The sequence below is a fragment of the Poecile atricapillus genome, chromosome 5 (assembly GCF_030490865.1).
Source record: "Poecile atricapillus isolate bPoeAtr1 chromosome 5, bPoeAtr1.hap1, whole genome shotgun sequence".
NCBI classification, from domain to species: Eukaryota; Metazoa; Chordata; class Aves; order Passeriformes; family Paridae; genus Poecile; species Poecile atricapillus.
The window spans coordinates 26,780,540-26,799,993 of record NC_081253.1 but is presented as its reverse complement, the minus strand read 5'-3'; the positions used below and the strand labels follow the sequence as shown (position 1 = coordinate 26,799,993).

At 40.1% G+C, this 19,454-nt stretch overlaps 1 protein-coding gene across 3 annotated transcripts in view; it reads right to left on the bottom strand.

Moving 5' to 3' along the window:
• Window positions 1–522: 522 nt before the first annotated feature.
• ALS2 (alsin Rho guanine nucleotide exchange factor ALS2) overlaps window positions 523–19,454 on the bottom strand; it is a 36,522-nt gene continuing 17,590 nt past the window's right edge. For 2 of the 3 annotated variants that reach the window (XM_058839645.1, XM_058839646.1), the window contains exons 12-34: window positions 19,122–19,187; window positions 16,496–16,658; window positions 15,577–15,708; window positions 15,214–15,342; window positions 14,823–14,893; window positions 14,402–14,468; window positions 13,914–14,116; window positions 13,704–13,769; window positions 12,231–12,329; window positions 11,554–11,718; window positions 10,083–10,194; window positions 9,728–9,805; window positions 9,487–9,620; window positions 7,403–7,591; window positions 7,019–7,136; window positions 6,329–6,486; window positions 5,461–5,583; window positions 4,778–4,954; window positions 4,347–4,392; window positions 3,779–3,840; window positions 3,011–3,160; window positions 2,699–2,795; window positions 523–1,289 (exon numbers count right to left, since the gene is read on the bottom strand). In XM_058839645.1, the coding sequence (XP_058695628.1) occupies window positions 1,251–1,289; window positions 2,699–2,795; window positions 3,011–3,160; window positions 3,779–3,840; window positions 4,347–4,392; window positions 4,778–4,954; window positions 5,461–5,583; window positions 6,329–6,486; window positions 7,019–7,136; window positions 7,403–7,591; window positions 9,487–9,620; window positions 9,728–9,805; window positions 10,083–10,194; window positions 11,554–11,718; window positions 12,231–12,329; window positions 13,704–13,769; window positions 13,914–14,116; window positions 14,402–14,468; window positions 14,823–14,893; window positions 15,214–15,342; window positions 15,577–15,708; window positions 16,496–16,658; window positions 19,122–19,187 (2,644 nt within the window). In that variant the 3' untranslated portion in view covers window positions 523–1,250. The remainder of the gene's footprint in view (window positions 1,290–2,698; window positions 2,796–3,010; window positions 3,161–3,778; window positions 3,841–4,346; window positions 4,393–4,777; window positions 4,955–5,460; window positions 5,584–6,328; window positions 6,487–7,018; window positions 7,137–7,402; window positions 7,592–9,486; window positions 9,621–9,727; window positions 9,806–10,082; window positions 10,195–11,553; window positions 11,719–12,230; window positions 12,330–13,703; window positions 13,770–13,913; window positions 14,117–14,401; window positions 14,469–14,822; window positions 14,894–15,213; window positions 15,343–15,576; window positions 15,709–16,495; window positions 16,659–19,121; window positions 19,188–19,454) is intronic. The other variant, XM_058839647.1, reaches the window with a different exon arrangement.

Sequence of the window (19,454 nt, the reverse complement as noted above, 5' to 3'; positions counted from 1 at the left end):
CTTCCGAGGTGAGCTGCTCCAGCAGGAGTGATCAGGATCGCGTTAAGGGACTGCAGGGAGCTTTCCCAAAGTGGGAACACCTTCAATTAGTGCCAAGAGAGACAGCCCTGTGTGTTCTGCTCTGAGTGGAAAGCACGGAAGCACTGAAGCTCGGCCTCAGAGGCAGCTCTGGCTCGTCACAGGCAGAACAAGGAGCGATGGCAGCAGTTCCAAACCCACTGGAGCAGCCACCCCAATGCAGCCTGTGGGATGAACTGCTCCAGAGCGTCCCTGCAGCAGGAAGAGCTTGGCAGTGGTGCCAGGGCTCAACCTCTGGGGCAATGGCTCTGCATGCTGAGCCCTGCTTTTCGGGAAGGGGCTGACACCACTTGCTGCTGAGGAGGGGAGTGAAAGTGGAGCCTGGTGGGCACCTGGTGTTAACCAAGGTCAACCCAGCACATATGTTCAAGAGCACCTGCACCCTTCTCACCTCCTACCACAAGGGCTGACAGACAGCATTGTCCTCGGCGTAAGCAAACTGAACACTGCACAGCATTTCATTCAGTGCCAAAATCTGAAGTGGTCAGTGCCTTTTATTTATTCCATAAACAGAAAGAACGGTAAATGCCTGTATATTTACAATTCTAGTAGACAGGAAAGTCCATGACAGTGTGATTATTTCCACAACAGCACATGAATACTGCATTCAGCAATGCTGTTCAACACAGATGCCTCAAAACCGTTATAGCCAAACACACTATTATAGGTACCCATTATAAATACTAATATATTTGTATTTTCTTAAATAAACAAACATACAGCTTAATTCAGGAAGACCAAATGGTTCTGTGGTGCAATTCATTCCCTTTAAACATTTCTGCTGACAAGCCAAGAATAATGAAAACAAACCCACTGCCTTGGAAGCCATGCGGTCCAAACTCTCACATGTGTTCCATGAAGATTCCATGCCTTTGTGCAGCATGGTTAATTTAAAAGGAGTAAATAATTTTTCTCTTAGAACAGGAAAGTAAATATTTCTTCTTGGTAGGTACTTGACAAGCCAAGTCTTTAACTTCATCCCTTCACAGAAAGCTTCTGGCTGTAGTGTTTCAATCTTAGAATGAGAGTTCAGTAGAAACAACAGTGTATTTTCATCTGTAGCAGCAGAACTACAACAAAGTATTTTCTAAGGGCCATTTCAGGGAAGAAGTGGTTATTAGTGAAGCTCCACCGAGTAGATTACCCCACAGAGGCAGGTTGTAAGTGATGGTCTAGGTAAGCTTTTCGTGTTGAATCTGGTAGTAACACGCCTGAATTAAAACAAAGTTCAGATTAGCACAAGAGCCAGTTCACAGCAAAGCATGACACACAAAAAACATAGATTTTTTTTTTTCTATGCAAGAAACAGAGGACAAGGCTCTCTACAAGCAGTGATGCTACAGTGGCACTCGACACATCAAAACCTTCTGATATGTAAGCTAGCAAAATGAGCAACAGGAGGTTAAGTTACAAATTAAATCCAACACCTAATCAAGCAAGATAGCATTATTTGGGACTCAATACTTTCACAGCCCCCAGCTATGCCAAGATGGAAGTATATTTTTGGTTACAAGTCTCCCTTTGCCTTTTGACAGGACTCAAAAGAAAGAAAATATTTTTTTGCAGGATGAGGATGTAGTGATGAAATATTTCAAAAGCACTCAGACAGAAAAGCAAAGGTTTCCATCACCCTGACCTCCTGTTGAAACTTCTTAATGCCGGTTCAAATATGCACTGGGTCAGGTCAGCCAGGATCAGAAACTTAATATAAATGTCTCAGACAACACTTGCACTCATTGCAAATTAGATTCTACTTCTGCTTCCACCATGTAGGTTCTTTAGTAAATTTGAGCCAACACAAACCTTCCTTTTTTACAACATCATGAAAATAATAGGTCTTAAAAAACCCCCAAAAATTCTCTTGACCCAACTATTTTGAGTTTGCACAGACAGAAAATACAATGATGATAACCTAACACTCCAGTTTAAGATTTTTACTTAAGTTTCAGATTTAAAGCCTCCCTCCTAAACACCACCACAAAAAGGCTCCACGTAGCTGAATTGTCCCAAGATCCACATGATAAACAGTTTTGAGGAACCAAAACAACATGTTTCCATTATGCATGCCTTAGTGTACAACAGGATATTCTTCCAAACACACTCTTCCTCTTCCCATACTTAAAAAAAGATAAGAATACTTAATAAAATGTTGAGAGTGACAGAGTATTATTTTTTTACCCTGAAACTGCATTCTTGGAAAGTCTCGATGTAATGTTAGACTTAAACTTTAATGAAATGGCTCATCTCCAAAGAAGCACTTAATTTCAATTTTTATAGGGAGAATAAGGCTTGTTAAGTTGCAGGGGAAGGACAAGTTCCAGGTGAGCATTTACAACAGTTCAACAGCAACCAATGTTACCTTTGAGTAATCCACATTTGCACATTGCACCGTTTTGATTAGTGGTACCTGCAGTTAGGAACTTATCCAAAGCACTACTTTAAATTTCCTTGCCTACCCTAGTAAAAAAATTCAGTTCAAGTTAAAGAAGTTATAGCCTGATGTTCATATAATTGTCCTAAGCTGATCTTCATTGCTAAATTTGGTTATAATTTGCTGATAGGTTATAATTATGCTGATTATTTCCAAAGAAAGCCTTTAATAACTGAATAATTTTCATACCTTCAAGGTAGTGAACATGATGCCTTGCTCCCCATGCTGGAGATACGGATCCATCAGGTCTTCGATTAAGTGCACCTCAGACCCCAAATTCCTTATCCTGCCACATGTGAGAGTGGGAAAGTGAACATGGGAACAAAAGTGGCCAGTATAATGTTTCTTAATTCTGAATTCAGGGTCTTTTCACAATAAACTGTTGAAGACTTTTTCAGGCCAAAGCAAACAGTTCCTATAACAAGCTGCAGGAGCGTTGAACACAGAAATACTTGTACTGCCTATGCTCCACTTATGCCTGATGCCACCCTTAGTACCTACCTGGCTCGTAGCACCACATAGAGAAAAACAGGGAATAAGTCATCCATGGACCACAGAAAATCTTCCTGAAGGGTCTCAAGTACACTCTGGGAGATCTCTTCAAAAGTCTGCTGGATCACCTTCAACTTGTCAGCTGGGGTAAATGTGGTACTATTTGGAGAGGAAAAGCAAACCAGGGTAACAGTGAGCAGTGAGAGATCTGCCTCTAAACCAGGAAGGGTTTGCTGGCCAGCATGGCCCTCCCTGTGCCATGGAGATCAGTCAGACATTGACACTGCAGCAGCCAGGGCTGCCAAGGCTGTACAGTACACAGGTTACAAACACCACACCAAGGCACACTACTGCAAGTGAGACTCTCTTCACACTTTAATGGTGTTTTAATATAGTGGTAAAAAGGGAAAAATTCCTTTCTAAAATATTTCTCATTTCCTAATTTCTTAAATTCTTGCATAACAGACACAGGAAAGCCTCCCATGCTCAGGTCACTTTACCACAGCTGTTTGGACATTCACATGTATTTGATAGACATCCTCACGCCTTTGATTCTAAAGGGTGCCCCACAGACACCTTTCAGTCATGTTTATGAGGCAACACTTCATCCCCCAGCAGGAGAAATTGCAATTTAACTCAGAACTGGAAAATGTCTTAGTGACTTCTCTTACAAAGGTGAACAAAAAAGGGTGACGTGTCAAGGATCCCAGTCAAGTAAACCAGACACTACTATAGCAGGAACAGTAAAACACTGAAAGACAAATTGCAGAGAATTACCTGATTTGCTGTAAACATTCAACAGCAGAGGCAAAGCAGGCGTCTTTTGTGTTTGATGATACCTGTGTAATCATGGTAAGACTTATCAGGCAGGTTCAGCATCCTCACTGTTCAGTGTTGAGCCTCTTTCAACAAGATAATGATTAAGACTGTAAACTATACATTTTTTCTAATCAGAAAGTATATAATGATATAACCCTCTTAATTAAGCAGCTTGGAAACCTCCTTGCTAGATGTTTATTCTCACACCTCCATAACTGAAGACCAAGCAAAGGTCTCTTGAATTCATTACCAAGTCAGTCAGCGAGTGACAAAGCTGGACTGATGGCCACTGTAAGAAATCACAGAATGGCTGGGGCTGGAAGGGACCTCTGGACATCACCTAGTCCAGTGCCCCTGCTAAATCATTACCGTAGCATTTAAATAGTAGGCGAACTTAAGGGAAATATGATAACATGGCATATCTTAAGCAAAAAGCCCGGCCATAAATTCTCTGACCACTTTGATGATTTCAGCTTCTTGAAAGAAGCACTGGGCATAACATGTAAATAAAGCTCAATGAACATACCTTTCTACTCTCTCCAAGGATGGATACAGTTCCTGGCCAAAATTTCCTGCAAGAAACCCAACATAATCCACTGAAAGAACATAGTCTTCAAGTATTTTTCACATTACAGGAATAAAATCATCATGTTCTGAGGCTCAACAGCCCTTCCTACATGATCAGCTACACCTTCCACAGGTACCCAGAAAACTGTCTAATTTGAAATGTCTCACTCTGCTTCTGCAGCAATCTCAATCTTTACCTCCTTCCCATCCCTTCCACCTCCCCGCTTTGGAAGAAGTTTGATTCATTCTTTCAACCCTTCTAACTAGATGTTTAAATGCATTTAAATCAGAGAAAACACTTTAGAAAACTGGGGCTTTGTTTTAGTTGCTTTATCTAATTACATGCCATAACCTGTTCCAGTTTCTGTTTTATTGTAGGGTTGTACTCACGCTTGCACTCCAAGAAAGCTGAGAAGAGCCAGATCAGTTTGTTTGTTTAGGCGTAAAACGCATTCCCAGTAAATGTCCTCTTCCCGCTCATTGTCCAAGGCATACAACATAAACAGAGGGGGATAGAGGCGAGGCAGTAAGACAGGGAGCAGCAAGCCAAAACTGGTTACCACATAGCTGCAACAAAAAAATAGAGGTGGTGGTTTGCAGAGGAAGACATAAAAAAACTAATTATCTATAAAAATTGAATGAAAATCATTGGAACAAATCTTTCACATAGCATGAGCCTATTCTATGAGGGATAAGAGTAAAAAAAAAAAAAAAGTATAAATCCATCAAATAGCAACTCTGATAAGAAAATATTATAAGTTACCTCCAGTGCTCTTATCCCAAATACTTTTCTGAAGCCCAGGCCCAAGCCTTAAATTGCTTACCCATAACAAACAAAAGTGAATTTTATTTTAAGCAAAGAACCATTGCATGGATGGGCATGAAATGCTTATTACAACCATAACATGGAAGTTTGCTTATCAGAATCTGTCATCAGAACCCAAAGGGGAAAAAACCCACTGATTAGATCCATCAGTTGAATATTGTTTATCTTTCTTCCCCCACCCAAGAAAAAAAATGCAACAAATAAAAGAAAGGCTTCATTAGTTTTTATTCGTTTTTCCTTTATGTACCCAGGTTCAGGAGATTCTGATCTGGAATCACATTTCGCACTGCAGAACGATCGCCTTCCTTTTGGCTCCGTTGCCAGAAATGGAATTGTGCTGCCCTCTTCCGGGAGATCAGGAAACAAGAACCTAAATGGCAACACGTAACAGCATTTGAGCTCAGGTCAACACGTTTCCACAGATCTCAGCATCAAGGCAAGACTGGAGAGAAAAAGGTCAGCAGAAATAATACATGGTGGGCCAGGACAGCACAGCTAACACACATACAGTACCAGCTCCCTGGAAGAAAACTTAGGAAGACCAACCCCTCCAATGCCAAGGACACCCTTCCTACATTAAAATCACTTCCCTCCAGACAAGGCTTCTAATTGTCAGTAATTTGGAGTATTTCTGCTTTCAGATTGGAAGGACACAATTAAAGCTGTAAGTATTCTCAAGAATCTAAGCCAGGAAGATTCGTAAGATTCATAGGAAGGTTGTTCATTCACATTGGTAAGAACTTTAACACCATATTGGTGAGAAATACACTGGGATTCCCTATCCTCACTAGTGTTCTATACCCTGTGAACACTGCCTTTGCACAGCACCGATATCCACAGACACTAAATTCTAAATCCATTATTCCAGGTGAGCTGCTTACAGCAACACTTTGAAGTACAATGTAGGATGCAACACACTAGGTGTAAAGAGTTTAGTTTTTCCATTTTTGATGAAATATTCAAGACTCCTGAAAAAGATTAGGAAAATACAAGCAACCCCCAAAATCAAGTAACAATGCCAGCACCTTTGAACTGTACAACACCAGACAGCTCCAGTGCACAGTACAGCTTTTATGAATTCAGCAGTAGTTTGGCTTGGAAATGAGTCTTGTTACCTGACCAGCTGGAAGATGCGTTTGAGGTAGGACTTGATCTCTCTTACAGCCTCCTGCAGCAGTCGCCGATTTGCTCCTACTCCAACATAGGTCATCCTGTAGACGGCCACCAGTGTTTCCACCAGCTTGCCCAAAGGATGGAGAGGAGTATCACAAGCCTGAGACAAAGGATATTATTGGGCCAGTCAGATAGGTCAATGGCAGACAAGTTTAAAAAAATTGAATCCAAGAGACATGGGTGAGAGCTCCAACAACAGGCTTTTAAAAAAATATTACAAATATCTCAAAAATGAGCTATATTTAATGAATTACCATTTGGATTATAAAATTTCTATGTCAGCTAAACACTATTTATAGGAGTCAAGACAGTATAAGAACTTGTGCTACTACTTGGACTAATCATCTGTCCAGTACTCTTAAAATTAACATGCAAAAATCAGCAAGTATTTCAAGATGCTTTGCTGGGATCCAACATTAAAGAATAAAAACAGTAACTGAACAGAAAGAGACTTTAAGAGAGCATTCATTAGGTATTCAACAATATATTAAGTCATGATGAGCAAGTGATGAGCAAGCATGACCTATGGATTACAAGAGTGCAAATGTGGAAGTAATTAGGAAAGCTATTACAAGTGAGTTTGATGTCATGCCTTGCCATGCCTTATTGTGTGAACATTTCAGCCACAATACCTTTATCAAATATTTTTTTATATTTTCATATTTTTCCAGGGTGAAGGCACCAATGTGTTGTGGAATGAACTCCAAACTTTCCAGTGTCTGAGTATGTGAGCGGGTCAGTAATTCCGGGCTGCAGTTTAAAAAGACAAACATTGTACAGGATGAGACACACTATGAGGGAAAAAACCCTAACATTAACAACTCAACTAGTAATAAACATCAGTATGTTCCTGAAAGGGTTTGTAGTGCCCAGCAGTAAAGGTTATGATTTTGTTTGGGATTTGCTGTTGTTTTAACTAAAATTTTGCAGTCGGAGTTTCTAGTTCAGAGCTGAGTGTAACTGCAGTTTCCTTCTCCATCATGTTTTGCTTGCTGACACATTTTCTAGGAGCCAACCTGTCTTTGTGTTGCCGTCGGTTGGTGGTCAGAGCCACTGCAATGTTGTCCCAAGCCTTCCATCTGTCCCCCTGGCCAGGGCTCTCACAACCAAGCTGGTTCCAGCATTCTTCAAATACCGCTTTCCATTTCTCATCAGGGGACACTGACAGGATCCCAAGTTTCCGCCTAACAAAATGACCAGTGGGTCTGTTAAAACCAAATAGCAACGAAACAACACATTCAGCTTGAAAACCAGCCATGGCTAATGTCAGTCTCATTTCTCACACTGTTTTACCAAAAGCTGACAGACTTAACAGTCCCTACTGTGAACCGAGTTTTATCACTAAGAATTAAGTTAGAGCCTACTACTAACACCTACAAGATAGAACAGCTATGAACTTTGTTAGTTTTACTCTTTCTTGCAGCCTTCTGGGAAGCAGTACAACAAAGGGCCAGTGCTTATCTTCACTACTGATATTCATTCAGAAGTCTCAGGACACATTCATGTAGCAAGGACACAGCACAAGTAAGTCCCATGTATCTCACTGTCCTGGAGTGTACAACTAGCACAGCTACCCACATGAATACCAAGGACGGGGACACAGCTTCTGACCCTGAAGCAGTAGCTACAGATGATGTTGCATAACATGTTAGGGATGTGCTGACAGAGAGCAAAACCAGCTCAGGCATCGTTTCACTCACTGTCAGACAATGCTCAGGGACCATCTACAGCCAAAAGAAAACCAAGAGCTCTTCTTCCCATGTATATAGATAAAGATATCTCAGACATATAATGAAATTTAGGGCTTTGAAAAGCTTTCTCAAAACAAATAATTGCTCTCAGGGTTAACAGTTCTATCTTGATTTAAATCAAGTGTCAGAAATTGTCAGAGCTTTCATTACTATTTCTTCCAGCACATTTGAGATGAGAACTACCAACACAGGTATTTCCCCATGCTGCCAGTTTCACAAAGCAGAAAAAGTAGGCTCTAAGCCTTTTCAGAAATTATACCTGAAGATTTTCAACTTGAAGACAGTCAGAAGAGGGTAGATGAAACCCTTATTTCACAAGCAATCCTCAAAAATATGTACATACATTTATTCATAGACTCCCTACTGGGGTAAAAAGCAGACAGCTGCAAAGGCTGCAAGTGTTCAGTTCAGCAGGGAGGCCCTGCTTAACTTGCATGCTGTTGTAGGTGTCAGCACTGTCAAAAGAAATTACCAGAGAAAGCTTCAGGAAGCCAACTGAGAAGTAATCTATGCAAAAATATTAGAGCCGTGTTTCCAATTTTAATCTGAAATTTCAGAGCACACTTCCAATATACTGAATCCCATACAGCAATTGCTAAACCATTACATGGTGCTACTACATACCAACATCTCACCATCAACTCTTTACTTAGGTTTCTTCCACTCAAAGATTTATCAGTTAGAACTTCAACAGGTTTTGGTCTTTTTCCCCCAGAAATAATTAAGCAAATTGCCCTAATGCATCTGCTATGCAGAGGGGTTTAAGGATACTTTTCAAAGTGATCTTTGCTGAGGTATTAAAACGCTCCTTTGCAAATCAGCAACTTTCTATTTTCTTACACACTGTTTGGAAGAGGTGGAGGATCTAGTCAATCCTATCCAAATATATATCCCCACTGGCATATTAAATGACCAACTTAATTCATTAAGTTGCTAACAAAGTAACTGGTAGAAGGCAGAGAGGTCTGTGATTAACTTAACTGCTCTTAACTGCAAATGGAACTTTGTCTTTCTCAGGAGCTCAAAAGTCAGCAGCAGCTGTGAACTCAGGTTCTATCAGTCAGTTCCAATATAAACAAAAAAATCTGAGACTGCTAGAGCTCAGTAGCAGCACATCAGCTGTCCTGTAATTTCATGCCACTATCTGCATATTCAAGTAGTAATTAAAGCAAGAATAACTATTAAAATATGTTTATCTTATTTCCTGAGCAGCAAGAAAGAGGAAAAATGTTTTCAAAACCTCTCTGTTTCTTTGGAAGTATTTTTGACTGGTCTTTGAAAAACGACAAATGTTCTGTTCCTAAATATTACTGAACCATATAAGAAATTATTTATTATTCAACACTCACAGTGCTTTAGGCTTGTCCTTCTCATTCTCATATAAACTAGGTTTGAAATAGGTTCCTGTGATTTTTATTCCAGATCCCCACTCTCCACTGAAGAGACCTTCAATGTAATCTCCATTTGGCAAGGTCAGTGTTCCCTTGAGAAAAGATAATTAAAAAACTTAACTAAAATCTATTGGGAACGAAATTACCTTTTTATTTTCTTAAATGGTAACAGTATACAAGCGACAACTGTAATACCAACCTTTCCACTCAGAGTCCAGTTATCTGAAAATTCCCCCTCATAGACTGTATCATCCTCAGAAAGCAGAATTCCAGTCCCCTACAAAAAGAATCAAAGAACACAAAGCAGTAATTATAACAGGTCACACCACAGATCTAAAGATGCACTTTAGAAAATCTGCTATTAATTCTTAGCAAATAGTAATTTTTAAGCTCTTTCTGAAGTAGTCCTAGGTAAAACAGAGCAGGGATAATAAAGTAAATTATAAAAGAATGGACAATAGATTAGGACAAAAGGTTTCCACAGCCTAACACACACTCATTTGCCTCAGAAAGCTGCAGAAGTCCCTAAGCCCAGGGTCCGGTGTCCAACTCACCATCATTTTGTTGGTGCTGAAGGCTCCTTCATAATACAGTCCAAACTGAGTAACCACAACACCATTGCCTTGGCAAAGATCATCTTGCCACATTCCCATGTACTTCTCTCCTCTGTAGAAAAATGAAGTAGGAAAAACAGAGTCTAAACAGTACATTTCTAGTCTTTCTTTGGCTTTACAGCCACATTTGACCATTACAGAAATCATCAGAAGAGGGTCATAGAGCACTTGCTTCGGGTCTGTCAGTCTTGTTTCACCAGCTCCATAGAAATACCAACTCTTTTTGGTACAAATTAATTAGAGTGAACTTTCTTTCCTCATTCACATTTCAAATTTGCTATATCCAAGCAAGCTGATGATCTAAAACAGATCTAAAACTTGTTTAAATAATTGTTTTACAACAATAACAGCAGGCAACAAAGAGTGTCTGCAGCTATTCCTTGTTTGTCCGTTTTGCAGAGTAAGTGCAGAAAACATATCCTGATGACAAGAAAGATACACAGATTACCTCCCCAAGACCAGAAACAAAACTACATCAGGGCATGCTTGAGTAGCTCTGGAGTGAAAAGCAAATGCCACACTCCTCCTTCACCATGAACTAACACTGCATTTACAAATTCTGGAGGTAAGAGAATTTGCAAGAAAAGTTGGTATCTATTTATCCTAGGTAAATAAATGACTAAAGAAAGTATGCAGATACATCTTGGCACTACAGTGCAAGAACAACCACCACGCCTGAGCAAGACTAAATGCAAAACTGGCATCAAGAAATACCTAGAGATGTTATAACAGCTCTGTTTCAGAAAAACATCCCCCCTTCACACTCTAGACTTTTGCCTGCTTGGCTTTTGAAGTGGGCACTCAGTTAAAACAATAGTTCCTTGGGCTTTCACCAGAAGCTCTTTCCTGAAAAACAACCAATAAACTGGTGACTGAAAGAGACACTAAATTGATGTGTGCTCAGGGCTCATTTACTGCACATATTTAGTCTCTGAGACCCATCATTTCAGTAATCTGCCCTTAGAGAAAGCATCTTCCCTCCATTGCATCGGCAGAATAAGCCAATGGAAAACCTGAGTGTGAGTTGAAATTCATGAGCACCATTATCTGCCACTGAACAACCCAGTCTCATAGGCCTGAGACTGAGAGAAAGAATACTCCTCACATGAATTTGTAACATTTTCAGCACATGCACAACACAACACCTCAGTAAGACACGATATTCAGAGCTAGTTTTCAGGCAGGAGTAGGACAGAAAAAACCACTGCAATCCCTCCACTATTCACTCCAGAAGCAGCACCAAAAAGCAGCTCCTACACCCATTTATTTATACCATCAACCCAGAAAGGCCAGCAATAAAGAAGAAAAAAAGAGACATGCACTGCTACTGGCACTAACAAATCAAATCCTTTCCTATCCTTTTTGCAATTGCATATCATACCTGAGTTTCAAGGATTTGTGGAAGCATTACCTTGTGATATCATCAAAAACTCCATAACCACTCTTCTTGTCCATTATCCACTGTCCAATGAACATACTGGGAGAAGAAGAGGTCAGCTTCCCACTGCGCAGCAGCCCATGCCCGTGCCGCATGTTATCCTGAAAACACCCCTCATACACCTCACCGGTAGCGTAGCTGGAACAGCAACAACAAAACAAGAACAAGTAAGAGTCCTATCATCTACTGCTCTGTTGGGGGGCTGGTTTTGGAGTTTTTGATTGATTTTGTTTTTTGGGTGTTCCCCCCAAACAGATAAACCCTCTCTTTTTCCTTCCAGGAATTTCATTCTAACCACACCAAGCAGCAACTACAATTAAAGTACATTTAGGATAAAAGTGATCCTTTAATACAAGTCTTTGGATGCTTTGTCATTTTAAAGCCACTCTCTGCCTAACAAGCAAGGTCACTGGAGGTTATATTTATCTCTCAGAATAAAGAATCCTTTCTTACTGCAAGGTGGCAGCATCATTAGAGCAGACATTAATAACAGACCACTGTACAAGTTGCATTGTGATCAAAGCAGAAAAGCCACACTAACTACAACCACTGATCTGCAATGTAGGAAAGCTACACAGAGGCTTGGTCAGAGCATCAGCCCTGCTCTACTGCAGCTGTGCAGTGACAGCAGCACAAATGCCACAAGTTACCTGTACACTCCATGCCCACACATTTTGCCTTCCTTCCAGTATCCCACGTAATGGTCCTCTTTATTCAGTGCTTTGTTAGGCACTCTGTATTCACCATACCTGCCAGTGCAGAGATGGAACACAAGCAGCTGTAACACCAACATATTTCATTATCAGAGCAGACACACACCGCAGAGCCATTCTAAAATCAGAATGCTCTCTCTCATTTTCGTGCATCTCTAACTACAGCAGTCACAAATTATATTTCTTAAACGATAAAGCAAGAATTCCAGCATCACTAGGTCAACTTAGTCCATACAAATACTGCTCTCACAGGCACACTGCAGCATTTTTCTCAGGCTATGAGTCTTTTTAAATTTTAAGACTGTTTCTACCTTTGTTATTTTCTTCAGCTCTCAATAGTTCAAGTGCACTCTATTCCAGGGAAAGATGAGGACATGTATTGCTACAGAAAAGATTTTTTCAAAAGAAGCTAGCTTCCAGTTATGCTCAGTGACAAGGAATTATTCACAATTTCAGTATGCCTGAAAAGAATGAGATACACAACTATATTTATTGATTTTAATCTCCTGAGGAGATCAAAATCCAGTTCTGAAGGTTGTCCTGAGCACATATCCACCTAACAAGACACCGCTGTTAAGTGCTGAGACTATAACATGCATGCTGAAATACAAATATACACCCTCTCTTTTGATTTGATAATTTCAGCAATTACAGCTAAATACTAATCCGTTTATTTCTGGTTGGGACTTGTTTGCAGTATTTCCATCTCCAACAACCCTAAAATCTCCAGGATTAGTTACACTTAGCTACAAATGACCCAAGCTCTAATCTTGTTTTATAGTTTGACATTATACCAATAGCCAAGAGGAATTTTTAAAAGCTGTCTGCAGTCAGACCCTGTTTCAATTTCCCCTCCAACCCAATATTTTGAAAATACATCTGGAAGCCAACTCCCTCATATATTTTTATCCTGCCCAGTAGACGTGTCTGCCCACAAGATGAGTATCAAAATGCCTTTAGAAATAAGTTAATCTCTCAGCCTCAACAGTGCTCTAAGCAGATTCTTAGCAATGACGTCCACAGATTAATTCAATGCTGTATAATACATTAAGTTATTTTCAAGTGGTTCTATTTGTTTCAGCAGATAACATGATAAGGTCCAGGCCTTCCATTCAGCCTGCTTTCCGTCTCCTCTGCACTAGTTATCTTCATCATCAAGATCACACACTCTCATTAGTTTTCACCCAAACCCTGAAGTGTCAATTCAAGGTTTTGTCTCTTTGCTAAATTACTAAACCTTTGCTCTACCAGATATATAGCAAAGAAAACACAAGAGAAGATGCATCACTATGTTGTAAGAAAGGTCAGTAAGACTCACTGCAAAACCTTTAATTGAAAAAGGTTTTATTGTTTTCTCCAACAACAAAAAGTATTTCTTGCCTGGCTCCACAAGTAGTTAGAATATCTTACCCATCCTCCAGCCCAGTCCGGAAAGTCCCAGAGTACATTCGTCCATCTGCCCATTTTAGGATCCCTCTGGAGGAAAATACAAACCCATGCAAACGTTTAAGATAATCAATTCACTTTGCACTTTCCAAATACCTTCTGTGAGTGAGGCTACTCGTTGTTATAGCAACCCTCTTTATCTTGGTTTCAACAGCTCCATTCCAATGCTTTTACCTTCCATGGGGTTTTCCCGAAAGCCACCTCCCATCATAAACAGCATCCTTGAATCGAGGGTCCTTGTAGAAGGTGTATTTGGCACTGCGAGAAATAGGAGGTTCCTGTCTTGGCACATTCCCACCAGCTCCATACAGAATCATGTCAGAAGTCCCTCTAAGGGCCTGATCCACTGCTTGGCTTATTGCCCTCAGCCACTTGGTCTGCAACAGAAAGAGGTTCATCACAAATTAGCCAACACCTGTCTTTGCACGAGCTCTCACCTTCACAGCAAGCACAATCATGCCCCTGGCACTGCTCAGCACAGGGCTGTGCACTGCAACACTGCTACACTCGGGCACTGTTACAGCCAGGCTACACACTCAGCTGCAGAAACACTTCATTCTTGGGGAATACTCAGGCAATCCTTCTCCCAGTTTGGTTTCACAGTAGGGGAAAAAGCCTAATTTGTATCACCAAAGCCGCGTCAAATTTGTAGAAATGCGCACCTTCTCCTGTGGTGTTGAAGAAACAAGAACAAATTGTTCTTCAGGTGTTGTAATCTTCAACCCATTCCTACATGGGGGAAAAGTATTTTAATCTGTGAAATTCCATCCTGAAACCCCAAGGTTTCTTAGAACAGTGATATTGTATCTTCTCTTCCCTACCCCAGCTAGCATTCCCTTTAAGTTAGCAATAAAAATAAGCTGCAGCAAAGAAGACTTGCTTCCCTCTCGACCACCTTATTCTTTCTGATGTTTACACAACTTTTTTTAAGACCTAGAAATACATTTTCTGAAACAAGAAGAAAGGGTAGACATGACTGCATTCACTGTATTCCATTCCAAGTTCACAAGAATTGGTTACAAAACGCTCATCTTCTCTCCCAAAATATCAGATTATTTCAGCATCACTAGCAAGAATACTCACACATTACCAGCTTCTTCTGAAAGAGCTTCTACCCACAGTGTGGACAAGGGAAAAATATGGTGTGTTGAGAACTGTATGAAAGGAGATGGGAAACATCATCAGTTACTAACCCATTAACCCAGCCCCATTTTTTTTCCAAATGGTTTCTTTTTTCCCTTTGTTTGAGAACTAGGAAAAACTGAGCATTAAGGATTCTCATAGAAATTTCTACCACTTTGTTCAAGAAACATCCAACAGAAACTACGCCAGCCACAGGGCAATGCAAACAAGTGTTAAAAAGACATATAATTTCAGATTTATTTTTACACTGCCAAAACTTCACTGTATGAAAAATACATAATGTTGTTTGAAGCAGAGAAGAGGTTTTATTCCTGGCTGCAAGCTGGCTCACCTGAGCATGTACCAGAGCATCGTTGAAGAGGATGAACCAGTTCACAGAGAACCTTCCCGCATGCTGCAGGGACAAGCCCCGATTGCTGCTCTCACAGATCAAACGCCGCTCTGGCTTCCGCAAGGAGTCCTACAGGTGGGGTCAAAAGCAAAACAACACAATCCCACTTCTCACTGATTGTGACTTCAGGTTAGTGCTTTGGTCTTTCACTGTAAAGGCCCAACCTTTCTAAAGTAAACAGTACTACAGCAACACCAGCTGGAAAAAATAGCAAGTGCAACTGGGACAGCAGCATCAGTAATAGACACAGGCACTAAGAGCAAGAGATTCGAGCTGCTAATGGACTGGCAATCACTACCATACCGTCATTTTCCCAGGGAAGGTCTTCCAGAAGCCAAGGGTGTATTCTGCTTCTTTCATTTTTCTGCTAAGATGGACAGCAAGGCTCTCGTAACATGAACTAGAATCCTGCAGCTTCTGGTATTCTGGAGATGCCTGTAGGGCACAGGGTAAGACAGAGCTGAGGGTGTTTCTGAACCCCTGTACCAACACCACCAACCAAGCTGCAATACAACTGCTCATTTTATTAAATCAGCACTGAGTGCATGACAGTTGGTCTGGGTAATAAACAGAGCAGACCGAATTATTTTCTTGGTCACACGTTCTGTTGGTGTGTTGATAGTTTTTAAAAATTACAATCATGTCCCTGAATGTTACAAGGAGAATGATTAATACCCAATTAGATGATCTACTTTCTTGCAGCTTAACAAGCTGTACCAGAAGTAGTGCTCATAAATGCAGGAACAATATTCTAAATTACTATATTGGGCTAAATGTACAAGTAGTTACTGTTTCTGTTTAGTCATCTTTTATTTAAAAACAAAGTAATTATCTACATCTAAATGGGTGGTAAAAGTCTACCTAACATATATATGTAGTGTTTTTAGTAAAGTATTACAGCCAGGGGTAGCTACAGCAATGATGCCAGATGAAACTGAAAAGCAACAGGCAAACATCAAAACAGTATATTTGCAATTAAGCACCAGGCACACAAACAAGCTCTGGCAGGGTAACAAGTTTCTACCTGTCACGTGTTCTGTGCTAGTGGTGTAAGATTATGCAAACAAATCTACAAGATCTTCCCTGCAGCAAATACAAGTTTGAAGTAGCTCCTCTGAGGAATAAGCTGTTTATAATTACCTGGCATTTGCTTCACAGTTACTTCCAAGCTATAAGTTTCACGTGTTTATTTATTGAACTATAGATAGAAAAGCCATCCTACCACTTCAAAACACGTGGCAAGCTTCAGCAAAGTTCTGGCATAACTATGAAGTCGTCCAAATGGCATGAAAAACAGAGCATTCAAAACTTCCACTAGCTGGAGGTTTTCCTCATTCTTCTCAGACAGTTTCTGTAACAGCTCCTGGTTTTTACTCAAGAAGTCTCTAAATGATGGGACCATTGGGGAACAGAGAGACAAGAGAAGAAAAAGACAATAAGACATCAGTGATTTTTTTATGTAAATGAGCCCAGATCACCCCTTTTTAGATTATCAAAAACCAATAAAAATTATAAGGGCAAATGCATGCTGCTTACTCATCTATTCACAATTTAGTTTGAGGAAGTACAGCAGTAAAGACATGTAGCTAAAACTGCAACACAAGACTTGTTTTTTATTTCTAATTTCATATGCTCAGCCATCAAACTGGCTGAAGGAAGTGAACTATGTTGCTCACTTGGAGTGTAACCAATCAATCAATTGCCTTTTTCCTCTTTACCATTTGATTAGTAAAGAACAAGCAGATGGAAAGACTTCCCCATTGCTTTTAGAGTGGTAAGTTTCTAACACTTGATTTATACAAGAAGGTCTGAAGGAATCTTAACTTTGTGCTAGTGCACTTCCCTAAATATACTGAAGTAATTTCTTCCCCCTGCTGTTGTTCAAGGCAAGTGAGCAGTTCTTCCCCTAACTACAAAAATTACATCCTACCTCAGAGAAAGGCAGGAAATCTGTTCAATCCTCAGTCTGATTTCCAAGAGGGAGAACTAATCTAGTTCAGAGAAGAAGAGGGAAATGATTCTGAAGACAGTATGTGAGCACACCAACCCAGGATTTCTTCATTAAAAGGAAAGCACACCTATTTTCCCTCTCCTTCGCTGTATGTGTGTGCTCACTGGTGCTGGCACATAGGACACTTGCACTGAAACACATCCAGCTGGGAAACATTTAAACCACAAGCTGCAAGAAATCAGGTGAGGCTGAGAGAGCAGGCCCCAGGGACAGCAGAACACATCAGAGTTCACAGCAGGCTCCCTAAGAATGCCACACAATTAGCGAGATGCCATCCCACACAAAATACTGTACCTTGTCCAGGTCTGCTAGCGGTATTTAAGAACTCTGTTACCAAACAAGCCTTAGGAATAAAGTCTTCTTTAGAGAAAAGACTTTTTCCAAATTTTAAATTTATGCCTCTGGACAGCTCGCTATTTATAATTTCGAGATCCTCACACGGAGGTTTCTCTGTTGAAAAGCATCAAACAATAACAGACAACACTCACTACAGCTTGTCTACTCTTTTAGAGGATAAGCTCAAAAACCTGCCAACTACGGAGACTTCCATTGAAGCTGGCACTTTTCTTCAAGTCACAACTACATGTAATGCATTCATGCTGCAGAACATCCATTAAAGATGGGCTGACCCCCTTAACCACATACTTAAGACAGTACCCCCCAGGAAAGGAGTGGGGGAAAATTCATCATTAGCAGCAAAGCTATTCTTAGCTTTCCTTTGCAAGGAGCAGGACAAAATTTGCACAGCATCTCTTCCCTGAAGTGTTTTTTACCTAATGAGACCCTGGTTGCAGTAGGAGAAGCTGTGACACCCAACAGTGACAACTGATGTGATGAATTCAGCATGGGAGATTTCAGTATGAATTATAAACAAGCTTATACCTGAACTACGATTTCCTCTAAGTCACCCTAAAAATCCTGACCAATGAAAAAAAATTCTTAGTGTCTCTCTGCAGGGGGATTCTGTATTTAGACTTTGGCACTGCTCCTCGAGAGCAGAATATTCTTTGTCCTAGGTACCTGCGTTTGCAAGAACTTCCAGTACCATAATTTACACTGCATTCAAAGAACTCCATAAATGTTAAAGGATTTACTCCCAGATTACAGAATCTGTGAAGCCACAGACAATTAAAAATTACCCTCAGTATAACTTCTTCAGAGCACTAGGGTGAGAGATCCAGTGTCATTACTTTATTTCCTAGAGAAAAATACTAGAGAAATGAGAAAAAAGCTTTATGATCTAGAAACCTCAACTGTACTGTCTCAAGCCTTAAAATACAATTCCTTCCTTACATTTACAGCATCTATGCATGAAAAAGAGCTAAGAAACCTTGAGAGGCAGAGAAGATGCACATGCAGAAATCTTGTCTTTGCATTATTTTAAAGCACTTCCATAAACTTAAAGAATTCAAATTAAAGTGAATTCACATTATCTACTGTAGATAATTCTTTCTGGTATTTTCTTGACAGCAATATTTGAAAGAATAAACAGTAACGCTGAATAATGATAAACATTTAACCTCATTTACCTAAAGCTTTCCAAAAAATCATTATCTGAACTCTATGTTTCTTCAAAGGAATTTCCAATAACAAGCTTTCTTCCTCCTTTCTTCACCTTCAAGATGAACTAACTAAACCCAGCAGCATTTTAACCTAAATTTTTATCACAGTTAGGAGGAGGTAACTTTCTCTTTACCTGAAGGGAAAGGAATTAGTGTACTCAAGTAAGCAGAGACAAAGTCTCTGTACAGTCATTACTACACACATGCACTCTCCATTCTTTACAGTTCCTTGCTAATTGATAAAGATGTCCAAAAAATGGTGAAGGTTTGCTTACATTGCTGGCTTTGCAAGGACCGTAAATCCTCCCATTACGAGGAAGTTTGTTACTGAAGTACAATACCTAATAAAGGGGAAAAAAAAAATCTTCAGTTACAAAATGAAAACATCCCTGAAAGTAGCAACTGTTGCAATGTCTAAGAGTTTATACTGAGGTCTGTAATATCTTTTACTACAGAAGTTACATAGTATTTGAGCAACACTCAGTGTTACCGAACACTTGGCATTCACCTTCCACATGAGCAGTGAACATGCATCACTACACATTTCTCTGCCATTAGCACAGTGCAGAGGGCTTACTTTAATTTTATTTTTGTTTCCCTCAGATTTG